This window comes from Sturnira hondurensis, unplaced genomic scaffold, assembly GCF_014824575.4.
Source record: "Sturnira hondurensis isolate 20B ecotype Veracruz unplaced genomic scaffold, ASM1482457v3 Scaffold0022566, whole genome shotgun sequence".
Taxonomy (NCBI): Eukaryota; Metazoa; Chordata; class Mammalia; order Chiroptera; family Phyllostomidae; genus Sturnira; species Sturnira hondurensis.
Genome location: NW_028095197.1, coordinates 16235589 through 16257784, shown reverse-complemented (window position 1 = coordinate 16257784; position 22196 = coordinate 16235589). Strand labels below are relative to the sequence as shown.

Here is a 22196-nt window from a genome sequence, read left to right as displayed (position 1 = left end):
TAGCTCCATTTCTTTGTATTGGTAATCAGTATAACTCCACTGTAAGGATATACAATAGCACATTTTGTTTCAGTCAACTTTGTGTGGGAGTAGACTTGCTGGATCAGATGGTAAGTGTACATTTAACTTTTAAACAAATGACCAAAATAATCCAAAGTGGATATGCCACCTTATATCTCAACCAGCTCTGTGTGAGATTATCTTTGCCATTGGTACAGGCATGAGTAAAGTGTCTATGCAAAGCCTGTCATTTTAATCAAATCGTTTCATATTATAGTTGTAAAGGTTCTTTGTATATTTTAAAGTCCTTTGCTAGTTAATTACTTTGCAAACATTTGCTTCCCGTTTGTTACTTGCTTTTTCATTTTCTTGATGGTGTCGCCTTCTTAAGAGCAAAAATTTAATTTTGATGACATCTAATTTATTGATTTTTTTCTTTTACTGTCCATAGCTCTTACATTTTATCTAAGAAAATGTTCCCTAACCCAAGGGAAATCTTCTGCTCTTTTTCCATAAGTTTTATACTTTTAGCTAATACATTGAGTTTTACGATCCACTTTGATTTAATGGTTGTGTTGGGGGTGATGTAAGTGCCAATGATCACTGACGTCCGATTGTTCCGGCACCACCTGCCGAAAAACCACCCTTTCCATGTGGCCTCAGCACCCAAGATGCACATCGACTGACCACGTGTCTGAGGGTTTCTTTCTGGGCTTTTACTTCTGCACCACTGACCCAGGCATCTATCCTTATGCCAAAACCACAGTGCCCTTGATTACTGCGGCTTTATAGTGAGTTTTAAAATCAGAAAGAGCGAGTCTTCCAATTTTGTTCTTTTCCACACTGTTGAGGCTATTCTAACCCCTTTGCATTTCCATATACATTTCAGTATCAGTTTGTCAATTTCTACCAAAGGCCTACTCACATTTTGACAAAGGTTTGCTCACATTTCTAAGTACACTGAATATGTACATCGATTTGTGAAGAAATACCAATATTGAGTCTAATCCACAAATATGGTATATGTTGCACTAACATGGTTCTTTTATTTCTCCAACAATATTTTGTAGTTTCCAGTGTACAGCTTTCACAGTTCTTATGTTATTATTATTTATTTTATTCTTTTTCATAATGAAATTGACTTATTTAAAACCCATTTTCAGATTTTCCATTATCAGTATATAGAAATATAATTAATTTTTGTATATTTATCTTATATCCTGCAACTTTGCTAAATTCTAACATTCTAGTAGCTTTTTCTTTTTTTAGCAGATTACTTAGGATTTTCTACCTACAAAGATCGTACTTGTCTGTGAATAAAATACATTTTCTTTCTTTTCCTTTCCTTTCTTTTCTCTTCCTTCCTTCCTTTGCATTCTTATGCCTTTAATTTATTGTTCTTGTCTTATGGTCCTTGACTTTTGCATTTGAATTATTGGCAAATTTCTCTTCGGTACATTGCACACTCAGACTCCTACACCCATTCATGATGCTGAAATCAGATTTTTGTATATCCTTCACTCCAATGAATGGCCATTTTTAGTAATGCATAATGTTACTATCGGTCAAAAATTCAGTTTAAGCAGCACTGTTATCTTTGTTTATATAACAGTGTTTGGGAAATTATGCCAAAAATTTGAACTGCGTTTTGCACTTCTCACTTTGAAAAGAAGAAACAGAAATGGGGGAAAAGATAGCGCTGTTATCAGTATTAAGCACGTGTCTCGGAAACTTAACAACAATTGAAAGACGAAAACCATTAGCCATGTGAAAGTGGCAATTCTGTAGCCTCAATTAGGTACTCATGGGATTTAATAAACTGGTCAACCACGAGAAAGAATAAAATTACAGAACCTAACTTGGCAGAGTGGAAATAAAACATTGAAGACATATTTGAAAAACAGGGTGTAATTAATTAGTGGTTTTATCACATATTTGAGGTCCTCAGGAACACAACTGCCTTCATGATAGGTACGATAGTTGTTGCACTTGAGCACAAACCAATTCACACATGGAGTGAAGAACACAGTGGATCTCACAATGTGGGATATTCTGGGACTTGATTTAATCTTACAAAACTTCCAAGAAAGCTATAATGATTCCCACTTAGAAACCACAAAACAGACACAGACATTTACCTTGCTGAAGTTGTACAGTCAGTAGAGGGGACAAGATTCAGAGCCAGGTCTGATTGACTCCAAGAGCTCTAAACTGGGCCCGGTTCCCTGGATCCCGCCCCCAAGCCCAACCTTACACACCTGCTCAGAAAGCCTCCGGTTCCACATCTGTGTGGCTCCTAAGATTCTCCAGATTCCCCCAGTGACTCCTCAGCTACCCTACAACAACTGGGGAAGAATTTATCTTCCTGGTTTGCTCTGTCCCCAAAATACCAGTCTGAAGGTCTGAACACGGTAATGAAAAGATCTGAGGTGGTTACAGAAAATAAAGATACATGCACATAAATTTGAGAGCTTGGTTTGAAATAAATGAGCGATTTTCCTTTGAGTTCAGGAGCAGAAATGACCAAGAAGTTTGACTAAGAAAGGATATTAAGGTTTTTAAATTAAGTAATTCAGGCTTTTCTTCTCTGCTTTCATATTTAGGCAGACACATTACAAATTGAATGTGTTCCAAAGCAGACAAGTTACCATAAAATCATTAAACTGTGGATGGGTGATGAAGTTTAGCCTCCTCTCAACATCCTGCCAGAAAAAGTCTAACCCTTGGGTGCAGATGATTTAAACTACAACCTTTATAACTTGGTTTTGTAAGGACAGAAAAGAGGGTCTGGCCTGTTATTTCCACTGTGAGGACACAGAGCAAGGAAAAAGGAAGCAATATCAAAGGTGTTGCTAATTGTCTCTTAAGTGAAATCTCACTAGATGGTGTGGATTTCTTGGTTAGTTAGAAAGCGTTTCAATTGGTTATTTTCACAAAACAAACATCAATCGAAGCGCCCCCTGCACTCTGCAATGCACAAAACCAGAAACAATCATCTGAATTCCTGATGTGACAAAAATAAGCCCTTTGAGAAATGAGGACGCTGTCCTGCATTATTTTATCCTCTGATCAGTAGCTCCTTTGAAAGATTTTTTCACAAACCTTTTAGCTTACTTTATCTATAAATCTGTTCTTCATCAATCTCACTCCCCATGTAAAACACATATTTTACAGTCCATCTAGTGTTTACACATTAAGAGCGATGCTTTGGAATATCTTTGTAGCAAAATATTAGAAACATCCTACACCAATTAACAGACATAATGGCATGGCCATCCAGCAGAACAGGAGCCAGCAACTATGGGTCCACAGCCTGTCACTGGCTTGTAAATAAAGTTTTATTAGAATACAATCAAGCCCATTCATTTATGTCTTGTCTATGGTGGCTTTCTTGCTACAAGAGCAGAGTTGAGTTGTTGCCATTGCCACTAAGACTATCTGGCCCACAAAGTCTAAAATGTTTACTATATGGCCCTTTACAGAAGAAGTTGGTCAACCTTTGTGATAACGTCAGAGTGCTGGGGAGTCTCCCTGCGTGGCCAAGATGGTGCAGGGGGAGGTTCTTACACAGAGTGTGCAAAAAGCTAGCAAGATAATTGGATAGAGACCCACCTTATCAGAATGGGGTTGGGACCAGGGGAGGGCAAGAACATGTGCCACTGAAGTCAAAATGGTAGACAGAGGTTCTGGACCAAAGAGGCCTGTCAGTCTAGCTTGGGGAAAGAAGGGATTGGTTGAGAGGTGGACCCATGTGAAGTGCATGAAAGTTTGGGAACTTAATCGGTCATTTTGAGAAAGCACCTGGTCCATCCCACACCCAAGCTAACATAATCCCAGGGGAACAAAGAGGGTCTCACTTGCTTGTGTGTGACCTGCACTTGCACGGTGCACTCTCCTGTTGACTCTGTGGCCCGTGGTTTCCAGGAGGAAGTCTCTCTGTCCTTCTTGCCCACCTACCGATGCACTCACCAGCGTGTTTGTGCGCTCTTGCTCCCAGGAGTATGCAACCATTCAACTCTGGCAGGGCATGGCCCAGGCCATGCGGGCTCCGCACGTAGGCTCCAAGAGGGAGCTTGAATGGACAGCAGCTGGGAACAAGCTAAGCTACCTAGGTGGGGACTAAGACATCTTAGCAGCTGCCTGCGGGCTCCAAAGGATGATACTTCAAAATGGACAAGAACCCTGGACACTGGCTTTCATCTTGGCCTTGATGAGGACAGTTGGACCTCTTCCATGGCACAAAGGGGAGACGAAAGTCCACCATTCTCTCAAGTTGCGCAACACCTGAATAAAAACCTTTTTCCTTTTGCACCAGGATCTGCCTCATGACTTTGGCTTTTGTTAGGACAACCAGCTAAACCTCCACTTTGTTTGGTTACAATATGTTTAAAATAATATGGAAAGCTTCTGGTCAAGATGGCAACGTAGGCAAACACAGATTGCCTCTTCGCACAACCATATCAAAATTACAACTGAAATATAGAACAACCATCTCTCAGGAATGCCAGAAATCAAGTTTAATGGAAGTCTGACAACTATAGAATTGAAAGAACCATACCCACCCAGATTGGTAGGAGGGATGTGGAAACAGAATGGGCTGGTCCCACACCCACATGGATAAAAATTAGGGAGAAATATCTTGGGGGTGAGGAGTCCCAGACCCACACCAGATCCCCTAGCCCAGGGTTCCAGTGCCAGGAAACTAGGTTCCCACAACTTCTGGCTGCAAAAACCAGTGGAGATTGAGTTCATGGAGGAGGCTGCTGGAGCTCTAAGCAATTCCACTTGGGGAAACCACACAAAGATTCACCTACTCAGACTTGCTCTCTCTGAGTTCCAGCGCTGGGGCGACAGCTTGAAGGGCATCAGTGGTATATAGGGAGAGAGACTGAAGTGCCTAGCATTGGGACAAATAGGGGACATCTTCTCTTTACTGAGCCCTCCTGGCCACAGAGCTGGTAGTCTGGTGACATATCTGAGGCTCCATCAACCTGGGTAATACTCATGATTCACCTTGGAGATCTGGAGAGGCTCTATCTCACCCAATTTATGGGCCCCCTCAAGCTGCTTTCCCATAAGAATGGAAAAGCATTCCATTGGCTCCTAAATCATATCAAACAAATAACAGCTGGCTTCAGTGAGCCCTGGTGGCAGCCAGATTAGAGTCACAGCTTGGCTTCACTTGAGAATCTCCAAGCCTAGCACACGTAGCAACCATTTCAGACTGCTTTACACCTCAGGCAGGGTGCCCCAGGTGAAATACAGGTGGGAGCTGACTTTGGCCTGCACTACCGGGGAAATCCCAGAGCCAATGCACCCAGAAGACAGCTACAGACCACATTGGACCACCATGACCTTGACCCTGCACAGATGATACTACATAGAGGGTGGAGGTTGGTGGCCAGTGGTCACAGCCAATCCTTGTAGCTGACTGGCTTGGGTAAATCCCTCTCATTGATCTGCCAACAGCAATGATGTTGCTGTTGCTTTTAGTTCTCAACTAGAAGAGGAGGGTGTACTCAGCCCACAAGGGCTCACCTGGAGTACCCAGCTTAGGTGATAGGGGAAGCTGGGCCACTGGACCCTACAACACATCTACTACATTAGGCCACACCACCAAGACACAGAGTCAAAGCAGCTCTACCTAATACATAGGAACAAACACAGGGAAAAGAAGACAAAGAATGAGGAGATAAGGAAACATGGCCCAAATGAAAAGAACAAAACAAAACTCCAGAAAAAGAGCTAAATGAAATGTAGATAAGCAATCTATCAAATGCAGAGTTCAAAACACTGTTTATAAGGATGCTCGAGGAATTTAGTGAGAGCCTCAGCAGCATAAAAAAGACCCAGTCGGAAAAAAGAGTACACTAATTGAAATAAAAAACAATTTACAGGGAAACAACAGTAGAGTGGATGAAACCGAGAATCAAACCAATGATCTGGAACATAAGGAATTAAAAAATAACAAATTAGAACAAGAAGAAAAAAGAATAAAAAAATGAGGATGGCATAAGTGGCCTCTGGGATACTTCAAGAGGTCCAACGTTTGCCTCAAAGGGAGCCAGAAAAAGAGAAAGAGCAAGAAATTGGAAGTCTATCTGAAGAAACAGTGCAAGAAAACTTTCCTCATTTGGTGAAGGAAATAGACATGCAAGTTCAGGAAGTGCAGAGGGTCCCAAACCCAAGATGGATGCAAATAAGCCCACTCCAAGACACATCATAATTAAAATGCCAAAGTTTAAAGATAAAAAGAGACTCTTAAAAGCAGGAGAAAAGTAGTTAGTTACCAGAAGGGTGTCAGATGGGAGGGGGGAAGGGGAGAATGGGTGAAGAGGTGAGGGGATTAAGAAATATAAATAGGTAGTTTCAGAATAGCCATGGGGATGTAAAGTACAGTATGGGAAATGGAGTAGCCAAAGACCTTATACACATGGCTCATGGACATGAACAACGGTGTGGGGATTGCTTGAGGGAGTAGGGGGTCACTGGGTAGAGGAGGACAAAGAGACAAAAATCAGGACAACTGTAATAGCATAGTCAATAAAATATAATTTAACAATATGGAAAAATGCCCTTGCTAAAATATTATGTAAAAAAGGGGAGTATACACTATGTCATATATAGTATCGTCATGATTATGTAAATCAAAGGAAGGTGGGCATAAAAGAAACTAAGCATGTTAAGCAGTTGGATTTGGGTGGCAGCATTACAGGCGATATTTCTCACCCCTATTTATACATTCCAATTCTCTAAAATGACCTTACACTTCTTTTATAATAGAAAAACACCGAACCTCATTTTAAACATTATTTTAGTTCATATCTATCTTGCACATGACTAGATTTAGCTCTCCCACCTGGCTCAGGCCCTTTCCACAGGTGTGCTGAGGGTGGGCGGCAGGAAGTCCCAGGGAAGTACCTTATGCTCATCCCGAAGGTGGCTGTCCAGTTCCTCCGTGTGCTTGGTCTCATAGTAGCAGAGCTGGCATTTGTAAGGTTTCAGTTCATTGTGCTTTTCTATGTGTTGCTGGAGGCTCTCGTCACTGGAGCAGGTGAAGGTACACTTATCACAGCGGAAAACTACTCCCTGCAAGTATTTTGACAGTTTGGAACGGCACACTTCAATGGGGACAACTCGCTCTTCTGTGGAGACAAAGTGAACGGAAAGATGGGAGTTTTTACTGACGGCAAGCAGACGTTGTTTCTTTGGACTATAAGAAACTCACCCATTCCATGTTGCTATTTCTTATGAGTTTGGGTCCGTGAACTGCATGCATGGATAATACCCTCCCCCTTACCCTTTAAAATAACATATTTCTTGATAAAAAGTAGGTTTTTTCAAGACCAAAAGCTCTTTTTGTACTTAATACCCAGGGTGATCTATAAATGGGGGGAGGGGGCAGGGAGAGCCTAGGCTTGAAGGTTCTTGTTGATTTCGGAATGGAGGTGATTAAAGCAGGGGCAAAGAACAGGAAGTAGTGGCCATTTTCACCAATATTTATGATTGTCAACGGCAACCGAGTCCCACCTTCTAGTCAGTGTTATTTTGGTGAACGTATCGATGTCTTCAAGTGGGCAGGAAACTGACATACCCCAAACACCTTTGTACAACCCCTGTGAGCCTTCCTAGCAATAATGAGGCTTGAGTTATTTCCATTTTCTTTCACAAGTTAGTAAAGCAACTTTCCAAAATTCATAGACATTGACATTGGCCACGCAGAGATCTGTAACCCTGTCTGTCAAACTGCACACCCATGAGGTCCCATCACTTCCAATTGTTTCCCTTCCAAGATGGACTCAAGGAGATAGTTTTCCTTTACCTGAAACCAAAGGAATCTCTAGTCTAATACCATCTCTGAAAGCAAAGAACGCGCACATTCACTAAAACTCCAACTTCCACTGTGAAGAGCTCACAAATAAAAAGGCTGCAGGAAAAGTCAAGGGCGATGGGGGTGGTGTGGGAGATATGGGGGATTTGTGTCTTTCTGTCCCTCATCTGATTGCCACAAGGGGAAAAAAATAAAAGAAAGAGAATTTGGGTGCTTTTCCCATTAACATACCAAATGCTGGAGGGCTGGGAATGCGTGTGTGCTTGTTTATATTGCACTCTCTCACCCTTGTGTTTAACTGCTCAAATTAAATTTCACACCAGTCTGCCCAGAGTACTGGCGCACGCGCCAGATACCCATAACTGGGATAAAATTAAAATCTGTGCTATTTATGCAAGGATCAAATATAGCGAATGTTTTCACGCTGTGTCTGGACTCAGAAGACTCTCTGTAAGTTTACAAATGGACGCACACAACATATACTTATATTATTTAGAAAAAGCAATGCATTATTAAGTCAAGAAAGCGTGATTTATTCTCAGAGTCACTGAGCAGCAATGTTTCCTGAGCATCAGTATCTTGAGTGCTGGCGGGACTCACTAGGTGAGCCCTCCCTTTGTTGGTGGCCTGCGCCGGGCGCCTGGGGAATTTTCCCCACCCAACACCATGCCGGAGCCTCAACCATCACAATCTCACAGCAGGGCAGTCACTGCCTTGGGAATCCTTGAGTGCTGTGATTAATTGGCCAGCAAACAAGCTGGGCAGAGGGAGTGTGGAAGGTGGTGTCTGCAATGTACTCCCTGAAGCTCTAATGCATATGTTATTTTCCCTATACAAAGAGTCAGTCGCTTATTTAGAAATATAAATATTTTTCAGCCGAAGTAGAGCAGGCAGCTAAGAAACACATGATTATAATGTAATCCACACATTTTCTTAGAATAGCAAATGTTTAACAGTCTTCTAACCATTCAGCTCCATGGTTTGGTGTAAACAAAGGAGAAAATGCTTTGGCATAAGCCAGGGAGCCTTAAGAAAGCCCATTCTACATTTTGCTCCTATAACCCAGGGTTTCTCAAGAGTAGTGCTACTGACATTTTGGGGCCACATAATTGTTGCTGTAGGGGGCTGCTCTGTGCATGTTTGTTTGCATGCTCTGTGCACGTAGTATGTTTACTAGTGTCCTGGGCCTTGACTAACCAGATACCAGCAGCACCTAGTTGTGCTACTCCCCCAGTTGTGACAGCCGAAAATGCCTCCAGACAAATGCTCCCCATGGAGGCAAGGTCGACGGCCCTGGTTGGGAACCGCCACTCCAAGTACAGTGCCAAGCATGATCCAGCTGGTGTCCACAGCAAGAGACAGGGGTACAGGCTGAACCAGGGCGACCAGCACACTGAGGGTATTGCTTTCCCAGTTGGGGTCACGGGAAGTAGTGACGTGGACTTTTCTGGCACCTTCCTTGAGACTGCACCTCTTTGTTTGTTTTCGGTAGGTCTCCTTTTCAATTCCTCTACCATTTGGTTAGTTTTCTTCGCCGTTTCTTATTTCACTATGTGTGTCTGAGTGACTTTTACGCAGTCCCGAACACTCAGAATAATGCCTTGGAGTTTAAACAATGATAATTAACGTGAATGACCACTCTAATTTACTAAGTGCTCACTATGTTTCAACACAGTTAAGTGCTCAACACTCACAACTACTTTTTATTCTCTGAACACCCTGAAAAGTCAGTTGTATTATCTTCAGTTTATTAATGTGGAAACTAAGAAGTGATGTCTTCAGCTATTTCCTCAAAGGCCCTCTTCTAGTTCAGTACAAATTTGTGACCTGGGAGCAGAGTTCTCCCGACTTTGGCCAGTGCCTTCCTCCTTCACCCCTGAAAAGAACAGGGGGACAACCGATCTGCATGCAGTGGGTATATAAACCTTTCATTCCTAATTGTTTAAAAAGGCAAAAGCTATAGATGTCTAAGGCAACCAACTCTATCCGAATTTCTTTCGAACATCTTCTGGATTTGAGAGAAGGTCATTTCCCTACTTACTGTCTCTGAAATGTAAGACTTCCCATTTCCAAACTAAGATATTAACAACACCCCAAGTTACATGGATTTTTTACTAACATTTGCTTTAGAAAAATGTGAGCTTTTTCTTTCTGAAAACATAGCTAACATGACCAAGATAAAAAAAACAAGACAGACTTTGAAAGGCAGGCGAATGACCGACAGCATTTTCTGAATGAGGTTATTCATTATTGAGGCAAGTGAAGGACATAAAGTTAGAGACTGGAACGTTTCCAGGCACGGACGGAGCCCCGTCTTGGCTACAGAAGCTCAGCGCTCAGGGCTTTTTTTTCTGTGGGGGCAGCGACAACTGCGGGGCTTTCTTGACTTCACACCTCTCAAAATTACCTTGGGTAAGAAATCAGAGCCTGAATCACACTCATTGTGACTCAGCTTCCAGCACTGGCTGCAAAAATATTATGACTTCAGCAGTTTGACTACAAGATAGATTGTGTCTCGCATCTCCTACTCAAAAGATGCTTGGTGCTGTAGCTGGACCTAAACCCAAGAGGGTGGACCTCAGAGAAATGCCACACTGAAGCACGTGGGTACTAAGGGGTGATGGGCCTGAGAAGTGTATACTGTCCAGCTCCTGTGGTGCTCCATGGAAAAATCGACAGATTTGCAACTAATGTGGGGTCCGTCACTTCTGCTCAAAACAGCAAAAACCACATCTGTGTGAAGTCCAGCATCATCAAGTAAAAATTCTTTCTGAGAGGCAGACCACAACAGGCATGAGTTTCCTTCTACAATGTGCCAAATCCAAATGAGGCCGGGAGAGATTTGGAAGTCATTCACTCTGACAAACTTTGTAGGCAAATGATCACGTTAAAGCACCCAGTCTCTCTTTGGGCCAAACCAAAGACCCACTGTTAGTCCCTCTCAACCAGCCAAGTGCCATGGGTGAGTACTAGAAAGCCATCAAGAATGTACCAACAATTTCTTTAAAAAAAAATCCACAAACATAGCCATAATGAGACACATAAACATAAGCACAATGGCTCCCAATAAGTTATTCGGTTTTTGCGTCAGCCAGGTTACCACCCTCAAGCCAGAGCTGGGAACTGTACCTCTGATCGGAACAGGCAAATGTATTTGATGGGGGTGGAAGAGAATGTGTAATTCCACTGAATAAAATGACACATTGTCCATTTCACTGTAGATTTTTTCACCAAGAAAAACGATACTGACTGGATAAATTAGGGGAGATTAGTTCTAGTCCAAAAGACACCCTCCTGCAAGTTTCAGTTAAACTCGGTGTTTGTCTAAATATTGGGGTTACAGGTTGGGAAACAGAAACTTTACTTTCATACTCCAACTGGAGGCCAGTATCAGTAAATTACACAGCTCTGTAATAATAATGTAAATATTTGGCAAACCTGTTTCACTCGAGAATTCAATCTGTGCCCAATTTTTCAGGTTCACTGTAGGTGCCCATGGAACATACAGACAAAGCTATGCCTAAGGCATCCTATTCCCAGTGGCAATAAATTCAATGGAAATGTACTCATGAAACTATTCCTCTGTTCATCATTGCTCTTTCCCACTAAAGTTCAAGCTACTTCAGTGCACAAACCTTACCTGACTCTTCATGGCTATATTCCAGAGCTTAGAACAATGCTAGCATGCAGCGAGTATTCAACAAATATTTGCTACATGAGTGAAAACCCATCAAGTCTTTCCACCAACTTTCTCCTTGAGACAAAAGCCTCAGTGGTTGATTTTTCCTTCATGGCTAACCTCATGAAATGTTGATCTGACCCAAGTTCGTAGTTCCTCAAAGAGATGGGTTTACCAATCCTTTGTGCCAATCTGTGCTCATACAGGGTGGGACAAAAATAGGTTTACAGTTGTTTGTATGGAAAATATTACAATAATTAATAAATAATATAAGAATAAACTCTGTTCTAAATACTCACAATTGTAAACCTACTTTTGCCCCATGCTATATAGTTTTTCAAATTAGTGTTTTGGGTTTCTTGGAATATATTTCCCTAAATGGAATTGCTAGGTCATATGGTAATTCAAAAAAAAAATTTTGAGGAAACTCTATACTGTTTTTCACAGGGGCTGCACCAATCTGCATTCCCACTAATAGTGTACAAGAGTTCCCTTTTCTCCACTTCGCCAATACTTGTTTATCGATTCACTGATGGTAGCCATTCTGCCAGGCATGAAGTGTTATCTCAATGTGGTTTTAATTTGCATCTCTCAGACAATCAGTAGCATCCAACATCTTTTCACGTCTATTGGCCATCTGCATGTCCTCTTTGGAGGAGTGAATGACCGGTGTCCTTCTGGGAAGAGGAGAGTGCAGAGAGACCCACACAGGGAAGAAGGCTGGTGCAGACAGAAGCAGGGACTGGAATGGCGCAGCTACGAGGACGGGAATGCCAGAAGCCACCGGAAGCTAGGAAGGGAGTCCAAGGGAGGATTCTGCTCTAGAGCCTTCAGGGAGCGCACAGCCCTGCTGAAACCTTGATTTCAGACATCCAGGGTCCAGACGGGCGAGAAAATACATTTTTGTTGCTGTAAGCCACCGAGGAAATGAACGTACCTCACTTTGTCTTCTCTGTTTGTTGAAATGCCATGGCCCCGCCAGCTTTCTCGCTCCAAGCAGAAGTGTATCTGCCTCTAAGGTACTTGTCACTCACTCTCTGATACACATTTATGCACCATTCCCCTCCTCGAGGAAGGCCGGTCCTAACCCCATCTCACCCAAAGAACTCAGCACAGCATGGCATGTGACACGCAAATAATGAAGGCTTTCTGGATACATGAACCAACGGTACATTCTCCCCTGCCACAGCCAACATAAATCCATGAGTGTTTTTCATTCAGATTTCCCGTGAGTGAAATAGATTCTCTTTTTCTTTCCTCCCTGTTTAAATACATCCGTTTGTTTGGATAAAAAGCCAAGGAAACTCTATTTTGGCAAGCGGTCGTTCAGTCTCAGGACCAGTTCAGTTGTTTTTCTTGCCTTTCACCTCAAGTATTTTAATTAACTAAGGACTCGCAAAGATGCCTTTCTACAGGCCCTAGGGACCGAAGATGTTTATTTGTCTGCAGAACGAGGAGGGCACAGGTGCAGAGGGAGCCACATGTGCTTACTCTGAGATCGGCCCCGACTAGAAACTGCACGACAGACACTCAGCCCTGGCTCTTGAATTGTCCAGACCAGCTTCCCACTGAGTTGCCATTTTGAGTTGGGATGGACACCAAAGCCAGGCCAGGACACAGGTGGCAGACGCAGCAGTCCTGAAGCACCCTGCCATCTGTGGTCCAGTGGCCTTTGTGTCTGACCTCCAGCTCCACAGTGAACCCCATCCCGAGGCCCAATAGCCACAGCCACTAGGAGGCTGAGCAGAGTGACACCAACCACCTTCCTGAGGGCAACACAGTGATGTCTGGTGGTTAAAGGCAAGGGTTGTGTGTCAGACAAGCCTGGTTCAGATCCTGTCAATTAGCAGTCATTTGGCCCCAGGTAAGATGCTCAGTCTTTCTGAACTTGGTTTTCCCCTTGTTTTCAGGGCTAGTGGTAACACCCACCACACAGTGCTCTGCAGAATTCCGTACAACAACATTTGGAAAGCACTCAGCACAGCACCTGCTCCATAAGCACTTGGTAACAGCAACTCTAGTTACTGATGTTAACATTGTCACTATCGCTACCAGCCTTCAAATTCTCATGTTCATTCCAGATTGTGCACTTTCTCACCCCAATAAGGCCAATATTTATATACGCAGATGCCTCTTTTGATATAAGGTATCTGTACAAATAAACAGTGGCAGGCAATATGATGGATGGGGCCGGGGATCAGAGGCCTGGGGTTGGCTCCCAGCTCCCCTGCTCACCGGGCGGGGGCCTTGGGCTGGGCTTTCTTGGCTCTCGTGGGCCCTGGGGATTTACCACTGCACTTACAGTGGGGACGCCATGCACTATGTCACACACGGTCCCTTTTAGGAGAATCCCTTTCAGGTTTCAGTGTCAAGGATTCCTGAAAATTTCCTGAACAAAATTTCAAAAGTCTGACCCAGTGTAAATCCAATTGATTCTGTTTTCTTCTCTCCCACTGTAAGCAGGGATCTCAGGGTGAAATATGCAGCCCACTGCTACCAAGTGCCCTGTGCCTCCTGGTACCCTAAGTGTCCAAACCCTTGGTGAATTCAGTCATACCTTCAGGTGAACTTTCTACTGGTTTCTCCTTATTTTGCATTTGCCCCAATTTCCTCATTGGCTTTTAATCTTATAGTTCTGCATTAATGTCTTTGTGAAACGACCACAAATAACTACACAAAATTATAGAACAGGTCCTCTTTCTCAGCCTCAACTTCGCCATATGCCAAATAAGACTACAGGTAATAGTATTATCCTTCATGTGTTGTTGGAAGGTGAAGTGACACTGGGTGTGTAAGAAGCACTTTGTCAAGTGTCACGTTCCAAGTGTCAGTACGTGGCCATTAACATTTTATCTCTCTCTCTTTCATCTTGATATGCGGATGTTTTTATTGACTTGAAAGAGAGAGACAGACAGACAGACAGACATTGATATGAAAGACAAACATTGATCAGTTGCCTTCCATACACACCCCAGCCAGGGATCAAACCTACAACCTAGGTATGGGCCCTGACTGGGAATTGAACCTGCAACCTTTTGGTGCACAGTACAATGCTCCAACAAACTGAGCCACCCAGCTAGGCAGGATGCGCTTCATCTCTCTTTTTGCCTCCCCCTTCCTTGAATGTCCAGCTCAGGGAAGGAAAGTCATAGACCTCACTGGGCATCACTCTGACCCTGCCTGGCAGTGATCTGAGAAAAGAGGGAATCAACCACAGAAGCGAGGTTTCATCATTTTCATCTGCATGGCAGCAACGCTACTCATGGCTCCCCCACAAGCTTTGAGGGGGGCACAGAGTCACTGTGACACACAGTGACCAGAAGGCAGGTGACTAAGACAGAACAGCAGGTAGGACCACTCAGGCCAAAAATTGCTGCCTAACTGTCCCTATGCTGCTTCTCCCAGCTCGTGGGTGGACGACATCCTTGCCAGCCACACTTGTACGTCTCACCAGAGGGGAATCTGAGAGTGCTGATGGTGAGCCCTTCACGGGTCTGCTGCAGGGGCGGGTGACATGTCACAAAAAGCATGGGCCAATGGCAGTGGCTCTGGGGAAATAGTGGAAACTTTCAAAGCACCCCAAAACATCTAGCATTTCAGAGTGGGAGATACCTCCGCAAGAGAGCGGAAGACAACCATGATGCCTTTGAGGTGAGAGTGGCCAAGACTGAGAAGCTTTCCAAAGATAGAGACAAAGGAAGAAAGATGGGAAGGAGCAGGAAGTGTAAAAGGGTGGGAGGGGAGGAACGAAGGGCAGATGGGAAGATGGAAACAGCAAAACAGACTGGCAGAGTGTGTTCTCGCCATCCCTTTCTCATCCACCTCTGGCGTGCATCTTTTCATGACAAAGTTGTTTTCATATAAACCTGTTTTTCCTTCCAATGCAGAAGAGGCATGGTGTTTAACAGCGTTTTAATTGGCTCAGAGCAAACTCAAAGAAAAACCAAAAAGAACTTAAAAGAAGGATCCCTGTTTATAAATAGGAACCAACATTTACAGACCAACATATTAAGGGACCCAGCGACACGTCCCTTAGGGGACACACTAGACACTTTACATGCCATCTCACAGGCGTAACCATCATCTCTTTTTGCAGATGAGAGAGAAGTTCAACACAGGAGGCTTCAAGGCGAGAATTTAAATCCAAAGCTTATGGGTTTTCTAATATTTATCAGGCCACTCTGATTCTTAAGAATTTTCTCTCTCTCTATTTCAAGGGAAATTCCACATACTGCTTTGGAAATCATCATTTTGGTTTTCCTCCAAAGAACTGCTTATTTAGAATCTCTCCCACATGTTAAATATGCTCACATCCTCATCCAAAAGTCTCACTCTGTTAAGGCCCAGGTGGCAAACACAAGGCCCGAGGGTTGAACCCAGCCCTCCACCTTGTTTTATCCCCTTGCGGCAGCACTGAGCTCCTTGCCCCTGGTTAAGGAGTAGCTGCGTGTATACGGTCCTAAAATTACATTCAGCCCTTTGAAGGCAACCGCAAGGCTGATGTGGCCCCTGGTGAAAATGAGTCTGATACCCCCGGATACAATTCTTTGCATGTTAGAATGAGCCTTCAGCCACCCATTCTCTTTCTCACTCACTCCTTCCAAGCAAGGGTATGAGAGCCAAGGACTCAATATACAAATCCGTACTCTGGGGAGACCTGCAGAAGTGCTCACCGCAGGATCCATTGCCTTTGCCTCCCTCCAGGGGGAGGGAATTCTCTGGGCAGGAAGGTCTGTTTTTAATCCTGTTGACTGTCCTGGTGGGTATCCCTGTGATTTCTTGCCCGGAGAAAAGGGGAGGAACAATGGACCAGGGCCATGGTGCCACTACCACCTTGAGAATGAATCCCTGCAAGGGCACCTGTGCCGCCTGCCCCCCTGCTCCCCAAAGAAGCCAACTGAGGAAGGTACCTCGGTGCAGCACGATGTGGTCGATCATGTTGCGTTTGTATTTGGTGTGATAGAGGCAGAGCGGACAGCGAAGGTCTTTGGGGCCCTCCTCCGGGACGGCTGAATGCCCGGCTTCCACGTGCATAGTAAAAGCAGATCTGGAAGAGAGGTGGGGGGACGAGTAATGAGTATAAAAAGGATAATTTCACTCACTCACTCCCTTCCCCCGCCGGCAACCTTCCTGCAGAGCTTCCCCGTGAGACGCCCTGGCCCGAGGGGCCAAAACACCTGGTGATTGTGTTTGCCGACTGCCAGTTCCTCAGTCCCTCACCCAGAAACCAACACTGTCATGCAGCGGTCACTCATTTTTGGAAATTTGGACACTTGGCTGGGTTCAGGACTTGGTATAAAAAGAAATGGATTCCCTGAAAGACTATCCTTTTTTTTTTTAAAGCACAGTTGATATAACATTAGTTATTAGTTTTAGGTGTACAATATAGTGATTCAACATTTCTATACCTTACAGTGTGATCACCCCACTAATTCCAATAATCACCTGTCAGCATGCAGATGGAACACAGTCTTGTTGACTATATTCCCCTTCACCTGTTCACCCAGTCCCCTGCCCCACTGTTTGTTTCTATGAGTCTACCGAACGCTTTATTCTTGAAAGTGAAAAACCGCCTGTTAAAAATATGACAAAATCCCCAGGAGGATATAGTCTCATCAAGCCTGGGAGGAGAGGGACAGCTCTGAAGCGGGCTGCTTCACCAACTGCATTGTGGCCTTTCGCAGGTGTCGGGTAGGAAGTCACGCCGCTGACAGTCAGGTAGACTAAGTCAGCTACTGTAGGGCTTGAAGCTGGAAGAGTACTGTTGCCTCCCCCTTCATTCTTCCCCAAACTTCACTGTTTACAAAGCCTTAAATGTCTCATAAAAATGGATGAAACCAAGAGCTGAATGGGCGAGATCTTCTTATTAACCCAAGGGCTTCTCTCGGAGGAAACACACACGCTTGTCAGCTCGCCCTCGTTATCGGGGCTCTTGTAGCCTTCTCTCATTTCTAAGGCCACATACATATTTATCTGCAAAACAACTGAACCAAGTTCAGAGTCAGGGAGACAACACATTTTCCATCAAACCCAAGCAACTATGATGTTGCTGGAAAAGACACTGGTTATTCTTCTAATTCATGTTTTCCTTGGGGTGTGAAGCCTACTTTTGCCAGCCTCTCTGCGTGGTGTCTGCATGACAGCACTGCAGTGGCGGAAGGCTCAGGTCTTAATTGCAATAAAAGCAAGTAATAGTAGCTTTATATCTGTAACACAGCATATAATGTTATTGTTTTTTAGCTTTTTATCCATGATGTAATGTTTACTAGTGTTTATTTTGTGCCAGGCACTATTCTAAGCACTTAGTTATATTGGTTCATTTATTCCTTACAAGAGCTCTGTGAGGTAGGTATTATTATTATCTTTATTTTATAGATAAGGAAGCAGAGACACAGAGAGGCTCAGTGACTTGTCCAAAGTCACACAGCCAATAAGGAGCAAAGCTGGGATTCAAACTCAGGCAGTCAGGCCCCACGTCCTATACTCAAACCACTAACCTAAATGGCATCTCACAGGACGAGATTAAATCACTGGATTTAGACAAAGTGATACGAAGCCATCCATTCTTTGGTTCACCGGTGCTGTCACACAGAGGAGCAAAGGTGACTCAGATTATCTTTTCCTAGATTGGAACTATCGCTCTATGGTTGTTCCTGTTTACATTCCACAGTGCTGGAGTCTTGATTCTCTGGATTTTTTAGATAACATGATCTTAAGGAATAAGACTCTACAAGGGTAGTGGGGAAGTCAGTATTGTTGAATGTTCTCCCTCGATTTCGACTTTGAAGAACGTATATTTTCCAAAGACAAGTAAAGGGGAAGGGAGATGGTGACAGTGCTCTGAAGGGAAAACGCTCATTGTGTCACGCCCTGGGCTGGGGAAATCCCTCACCATGGTCTCACCCTGCTTGGTTGTCCTTTGCTTTGAATTTTAAATCCATTTATTGTGATAGAGCTCTTTACCCCTTCCACAAACCCCAAAGCAGTCTTCTGGGACTAGCCTATTTTGGTAAAGAATGGACCCACCCCTGCATCATCATCCCAGGGGTGGGGTGGGGGGGCTCCCGTGAGCTCCAGGGAGGAGAGTGTAGGAAGAGCGTGGTGAGGGGAGGAGCAGGGGCAGCCACCTCTTTTTCCGAGGCCGTTTTCCGTGCCACTTACTTAAAGCCTGTGTAAAAAGAGCAGTCTTTGCACTTGAAGAGCTTCTTCCCACCATGCTTGTCCCTGTAATGGCGCCTGATGCTCTGGATGTAGCCAGAGGAGAATTCACAGAATTCGCAATGAAGAACAGCTTCGGTTTTCTGCTCAGCACCCCCGGCAGCTCCGGACAGAGGCACCGGGCTAACTCGGCTGTTGTTCCTCGCCAGAGCCGCAGACTGATAGTGGTTCAGCTGCTGCTGAACGTCTGGAGGCTCCGAGTAGGACGAGTCTGTAGACAGACGGGGGGAAACGACACCGGACACACAGAACACAGTGGAGGGTTGATGCTTGAAACCCCTGACGTTGTTTTGAGCACTTTTTTTTTTTTAGGGGGATGGCTATGAGCTTGTCTCCTCTTCACTTACGTTCTACAACACTTACCTGGGGAAGGGCAGGTAGGGGGAAGGGTGACTTTTTAAAATCTGATGTGGAGGGTTCATACCATTTAAAAATATAATTCTGAGGTTAAAGGTTTCAAAGTGAAGGAAGAAAGTACACTTTTTTTTTAAACGGAAACTGCAGCATGGCAACAGGCTGCCACAGAACACCAGTCCTTGTAGGTGAGATAAATAAACCCACATAATATGCACAGGACTCAACCCGAGAAAGGCAAGCGGAAGATGCAGTATCTCCCCCTTTGCAGCCCAGAATTATTCAAGCCCACCAGGAAAAAAAAGCCTTTAACAGAAATGCTCAAGCACACGGCACTCACACATATAAAAATGTTTTATGCCCTCACAGTCAAGCGATTTAAAATTTAAAATATAAAAATCCAATAGTGTTCTCCGGGAATGGACGTTTAAAGCTTAGTCAGCATTAAGATGGAGATTTATTCATAAATCCCATTAAAATGAAATTCCAAACAACTTTCCCTGAAAGGTATTTTAAAGTTTGCCATCCGGAGGAAAATGTCGGAAATGACAGGCACAAATCTCACCCCCGAGAAGCTTCAGTGGCATGGGGTGGGGAGATCAGGCCTAAATGAGAGAAAAAACCTGAGTTTCTCCTTTAAACTAGAAAAGAAGTAAATGAATCCATTTTTCTAAGAGAGAAGGTAAAGGATAGGATTTGAACCTTTTCCTAACACGCTGCCTTAAATGCCGAGGTTAGGAATTCAACAACCCGGTCCTGTACGACCTACAGCTGCCTCTGAAGGACATGGTGAAGCCCATGAACACCACACAGATGAATTTCAGTGCGACTTTCCTTGAAAAGAAAACAAAGGGCTCTTTTCTTAAGCCTTTCAAGAAGCAGAGGGGAAAGGGGACAGAAACTGTACCAGCCTCCTCCCGACTTGATGGACACTTAATTTTCCAAAGCACGCTCCCCCCAGGCAGGGCAACGGAGGAATTCTGTTAAAACCCGTGTTTGATGAAACTAGTACCATCATTCTGATGGCCTCTTCAAAAAGGAAAACACAATCAGAGCTGCCTCCCTTATGGGAGGGCACCTCCTGCCTTCAAAATCCTAAACTAACTTCTTCCCCCTCTTGTCCTGTCCACTGCCGCCCCCCCCCCCCCATCTCCCATTTGTATTGCTCGGGACAGAGAAAACCCTTTGGAAATTGTAAACAAGCCTGCCACACATACACAAGTAAAACAAAAGGAAAGTTGAACAACATCTCCGAGCCTCCCAGGGTTCATTACCAGGTGTAAAGTGAAGACAAAGGAAGAAAGGAAGGACGCGACTGAATTCATTCTCCCCGATTCTTTTATCTCCCTTTTCTTTAGTCCTCAACCTCGCTGATGAACCCACTCAGGATCACAATAACACCATTGTCAACTTCTCATTCTTTCTTTCGATTGCAGGTTTGTTTACCATTTCACGGATTGTTCCGAGATATTTTCTATTTAAGCCCTAAAGACTAGTTTCTGCTTAAAACACAGGCACAGTGAAACCCCAAACACACCCCGCCTCTCTTGTTAACACAGGCCTGAGCTGCGGGCTGGGCACCGTAGCGCCGGCATCCCTCACAAGCCCCTGTGCCCTCTCTCGGGCACGTCCTGGCCTCCTCTTAGCTCTTCAGGAGAGAAATTCTGTGACCAGTGAGGCCAAAGCCAGGTCCCGCTGCCTGTGAGCTGTCCCTTATCCATAAATCTACCCAGTAGATCCCTCCAAGAGAGGGCACCTCCTTCAACCTAACCCGAAAGACACTTTTCTTGTCTCGAGGGTTGACAGCATATTATTCCATTCATCCTAAAAGAGAAAAGAGGGAGTTCTACATTTTAACTCAAGTATGTGTATGTTATGCGAAACCTAAGAAATAAAACTGCACAAAGTGGTGGGCAAAGCACTCAGAGAGAAGGGCGCCTCCTCGCTGTTCTGAAATGGCAACGCAACTGGAAAGGCATGCGTGTCCACATTATAAATGTTCACTCCCTGCTTCAATCAAACAGGTTTACTTACAAAAATAAGCAAATCCCAGCCATTCATGACCCATCTGCACTAACGCCCGGGCTACAGGTTTCGGAGTCCTCTTAGGACTTTATTTGCCTCTCTGGTGCCACACTCTCTTTCCCTCCCACTTGGAGTCTGTGAATGACACACAACTTTAGCACTGAAGTGACAAAGACATGAGCACGTATGACTCCACTGGTCTTTAAAGAGCCCACTTACTACGGTACAAAAAATTCTAGTTTGTTCACCAAGCGTGGGCAGAAGAGCAGGAATAGGATCATTCTGTGCTCAGGTTAGAAGACAAGCAGACCGTTAGTTGTGAAGGGCATATTACCTGAGCCAAAAGTCATTAAGAAAATTTCCCTTCATTTTGGGCTAAAAGAAAGGACAGGGAAAACAGTCTGTGCTTGGGCCAGATTTGAGGTCAGGAGAAAACACAGCAGCGGAAGCACAGGCGTGTGAATCCAGTGGGAAGCTCTGTCCCCAGCTCTGGGTCATGCAAGTTACATCTTTATCTCCTGTGTAGCAGGTCATATCCACAAAGGAGCCGACAGCCCGCCGTCGGTCCAGGCCCTGCCAGCCCAACCCCGAGACATGCGGTCTCAGAAGAGACTTTCTCTGACTTGTGACTTCATTCATGTGCAAAGTGGTAGGAATTAAGTTATAACTTAATTGCAGTTTTAAAATAAGTTTAATTCAGTTATAGGTAGCTATCTAGTCCCACAATTGTCTACAATGCGAAACTTAGAATATTTTGTAAAATCAGGATTGAACGGGAATTCTAGCGTGGATGGTCACAGCAGCTGCAGGGGTGGGTTTGGGATTTACTGAGCAGCCAGGAATTAATTCTCACAATGGTGGTGAGTGAGCAACGCAGGTTCCCTCCCCAGCTTCACCCCTGCGGTCGCCTAGGCTGAGTGATTCGTCACCCAGCTCCTAAGAGGCTGAGGTGGAATCTGAACAAAGATCTGCCTGACTCTGAAGTCCTGTCTGCGAGGCATCTGCACCCAGTGGTGACCTCTGGGGTCCTGTGATGCAAAGCAGAAGAATGAGGAAGAACATCTGAGTGTTTCACCAGCAACAAACACT

The 22196-nt window shown here is 44.4% G+C and overlaps 1 protein-coding gene across 8 annotated transcripts in view; it reads right to left on the bottom strand.

The window, feature by feature from the left end:
• Positions 1-22196, bottom strand: part of ZNF462 (zinc finger protein 462) — a 134904-nt gene that overhangs the window by 15927 nt on the left and 96781 nt on the right. For all 8 annotated transcript variants that reach the window (XR_005064995.1, XR_005064996.1, XM_037036066.1 and 5 more), the window contains 3 exons: positions 18672-18939; positions 16421-16557; positions 6922-7145 (listed from right to left, as the gene is read on the bottom strand). Coding sequence is in view for 6 of the 8 variants with exons in the window: in XM_037036066.1 (XP_036891961.1) it covers positions 6922-7145; positions 16421-16557; positions 18672-18939 (629 nt within the window). In the remaining 2 variants the exon portion in view is untranslated. The remainder of the gene's footprint in view (positions 1-6921; positions 7146-16420; positions 16558-18671; positions 18940-22196) is intronic.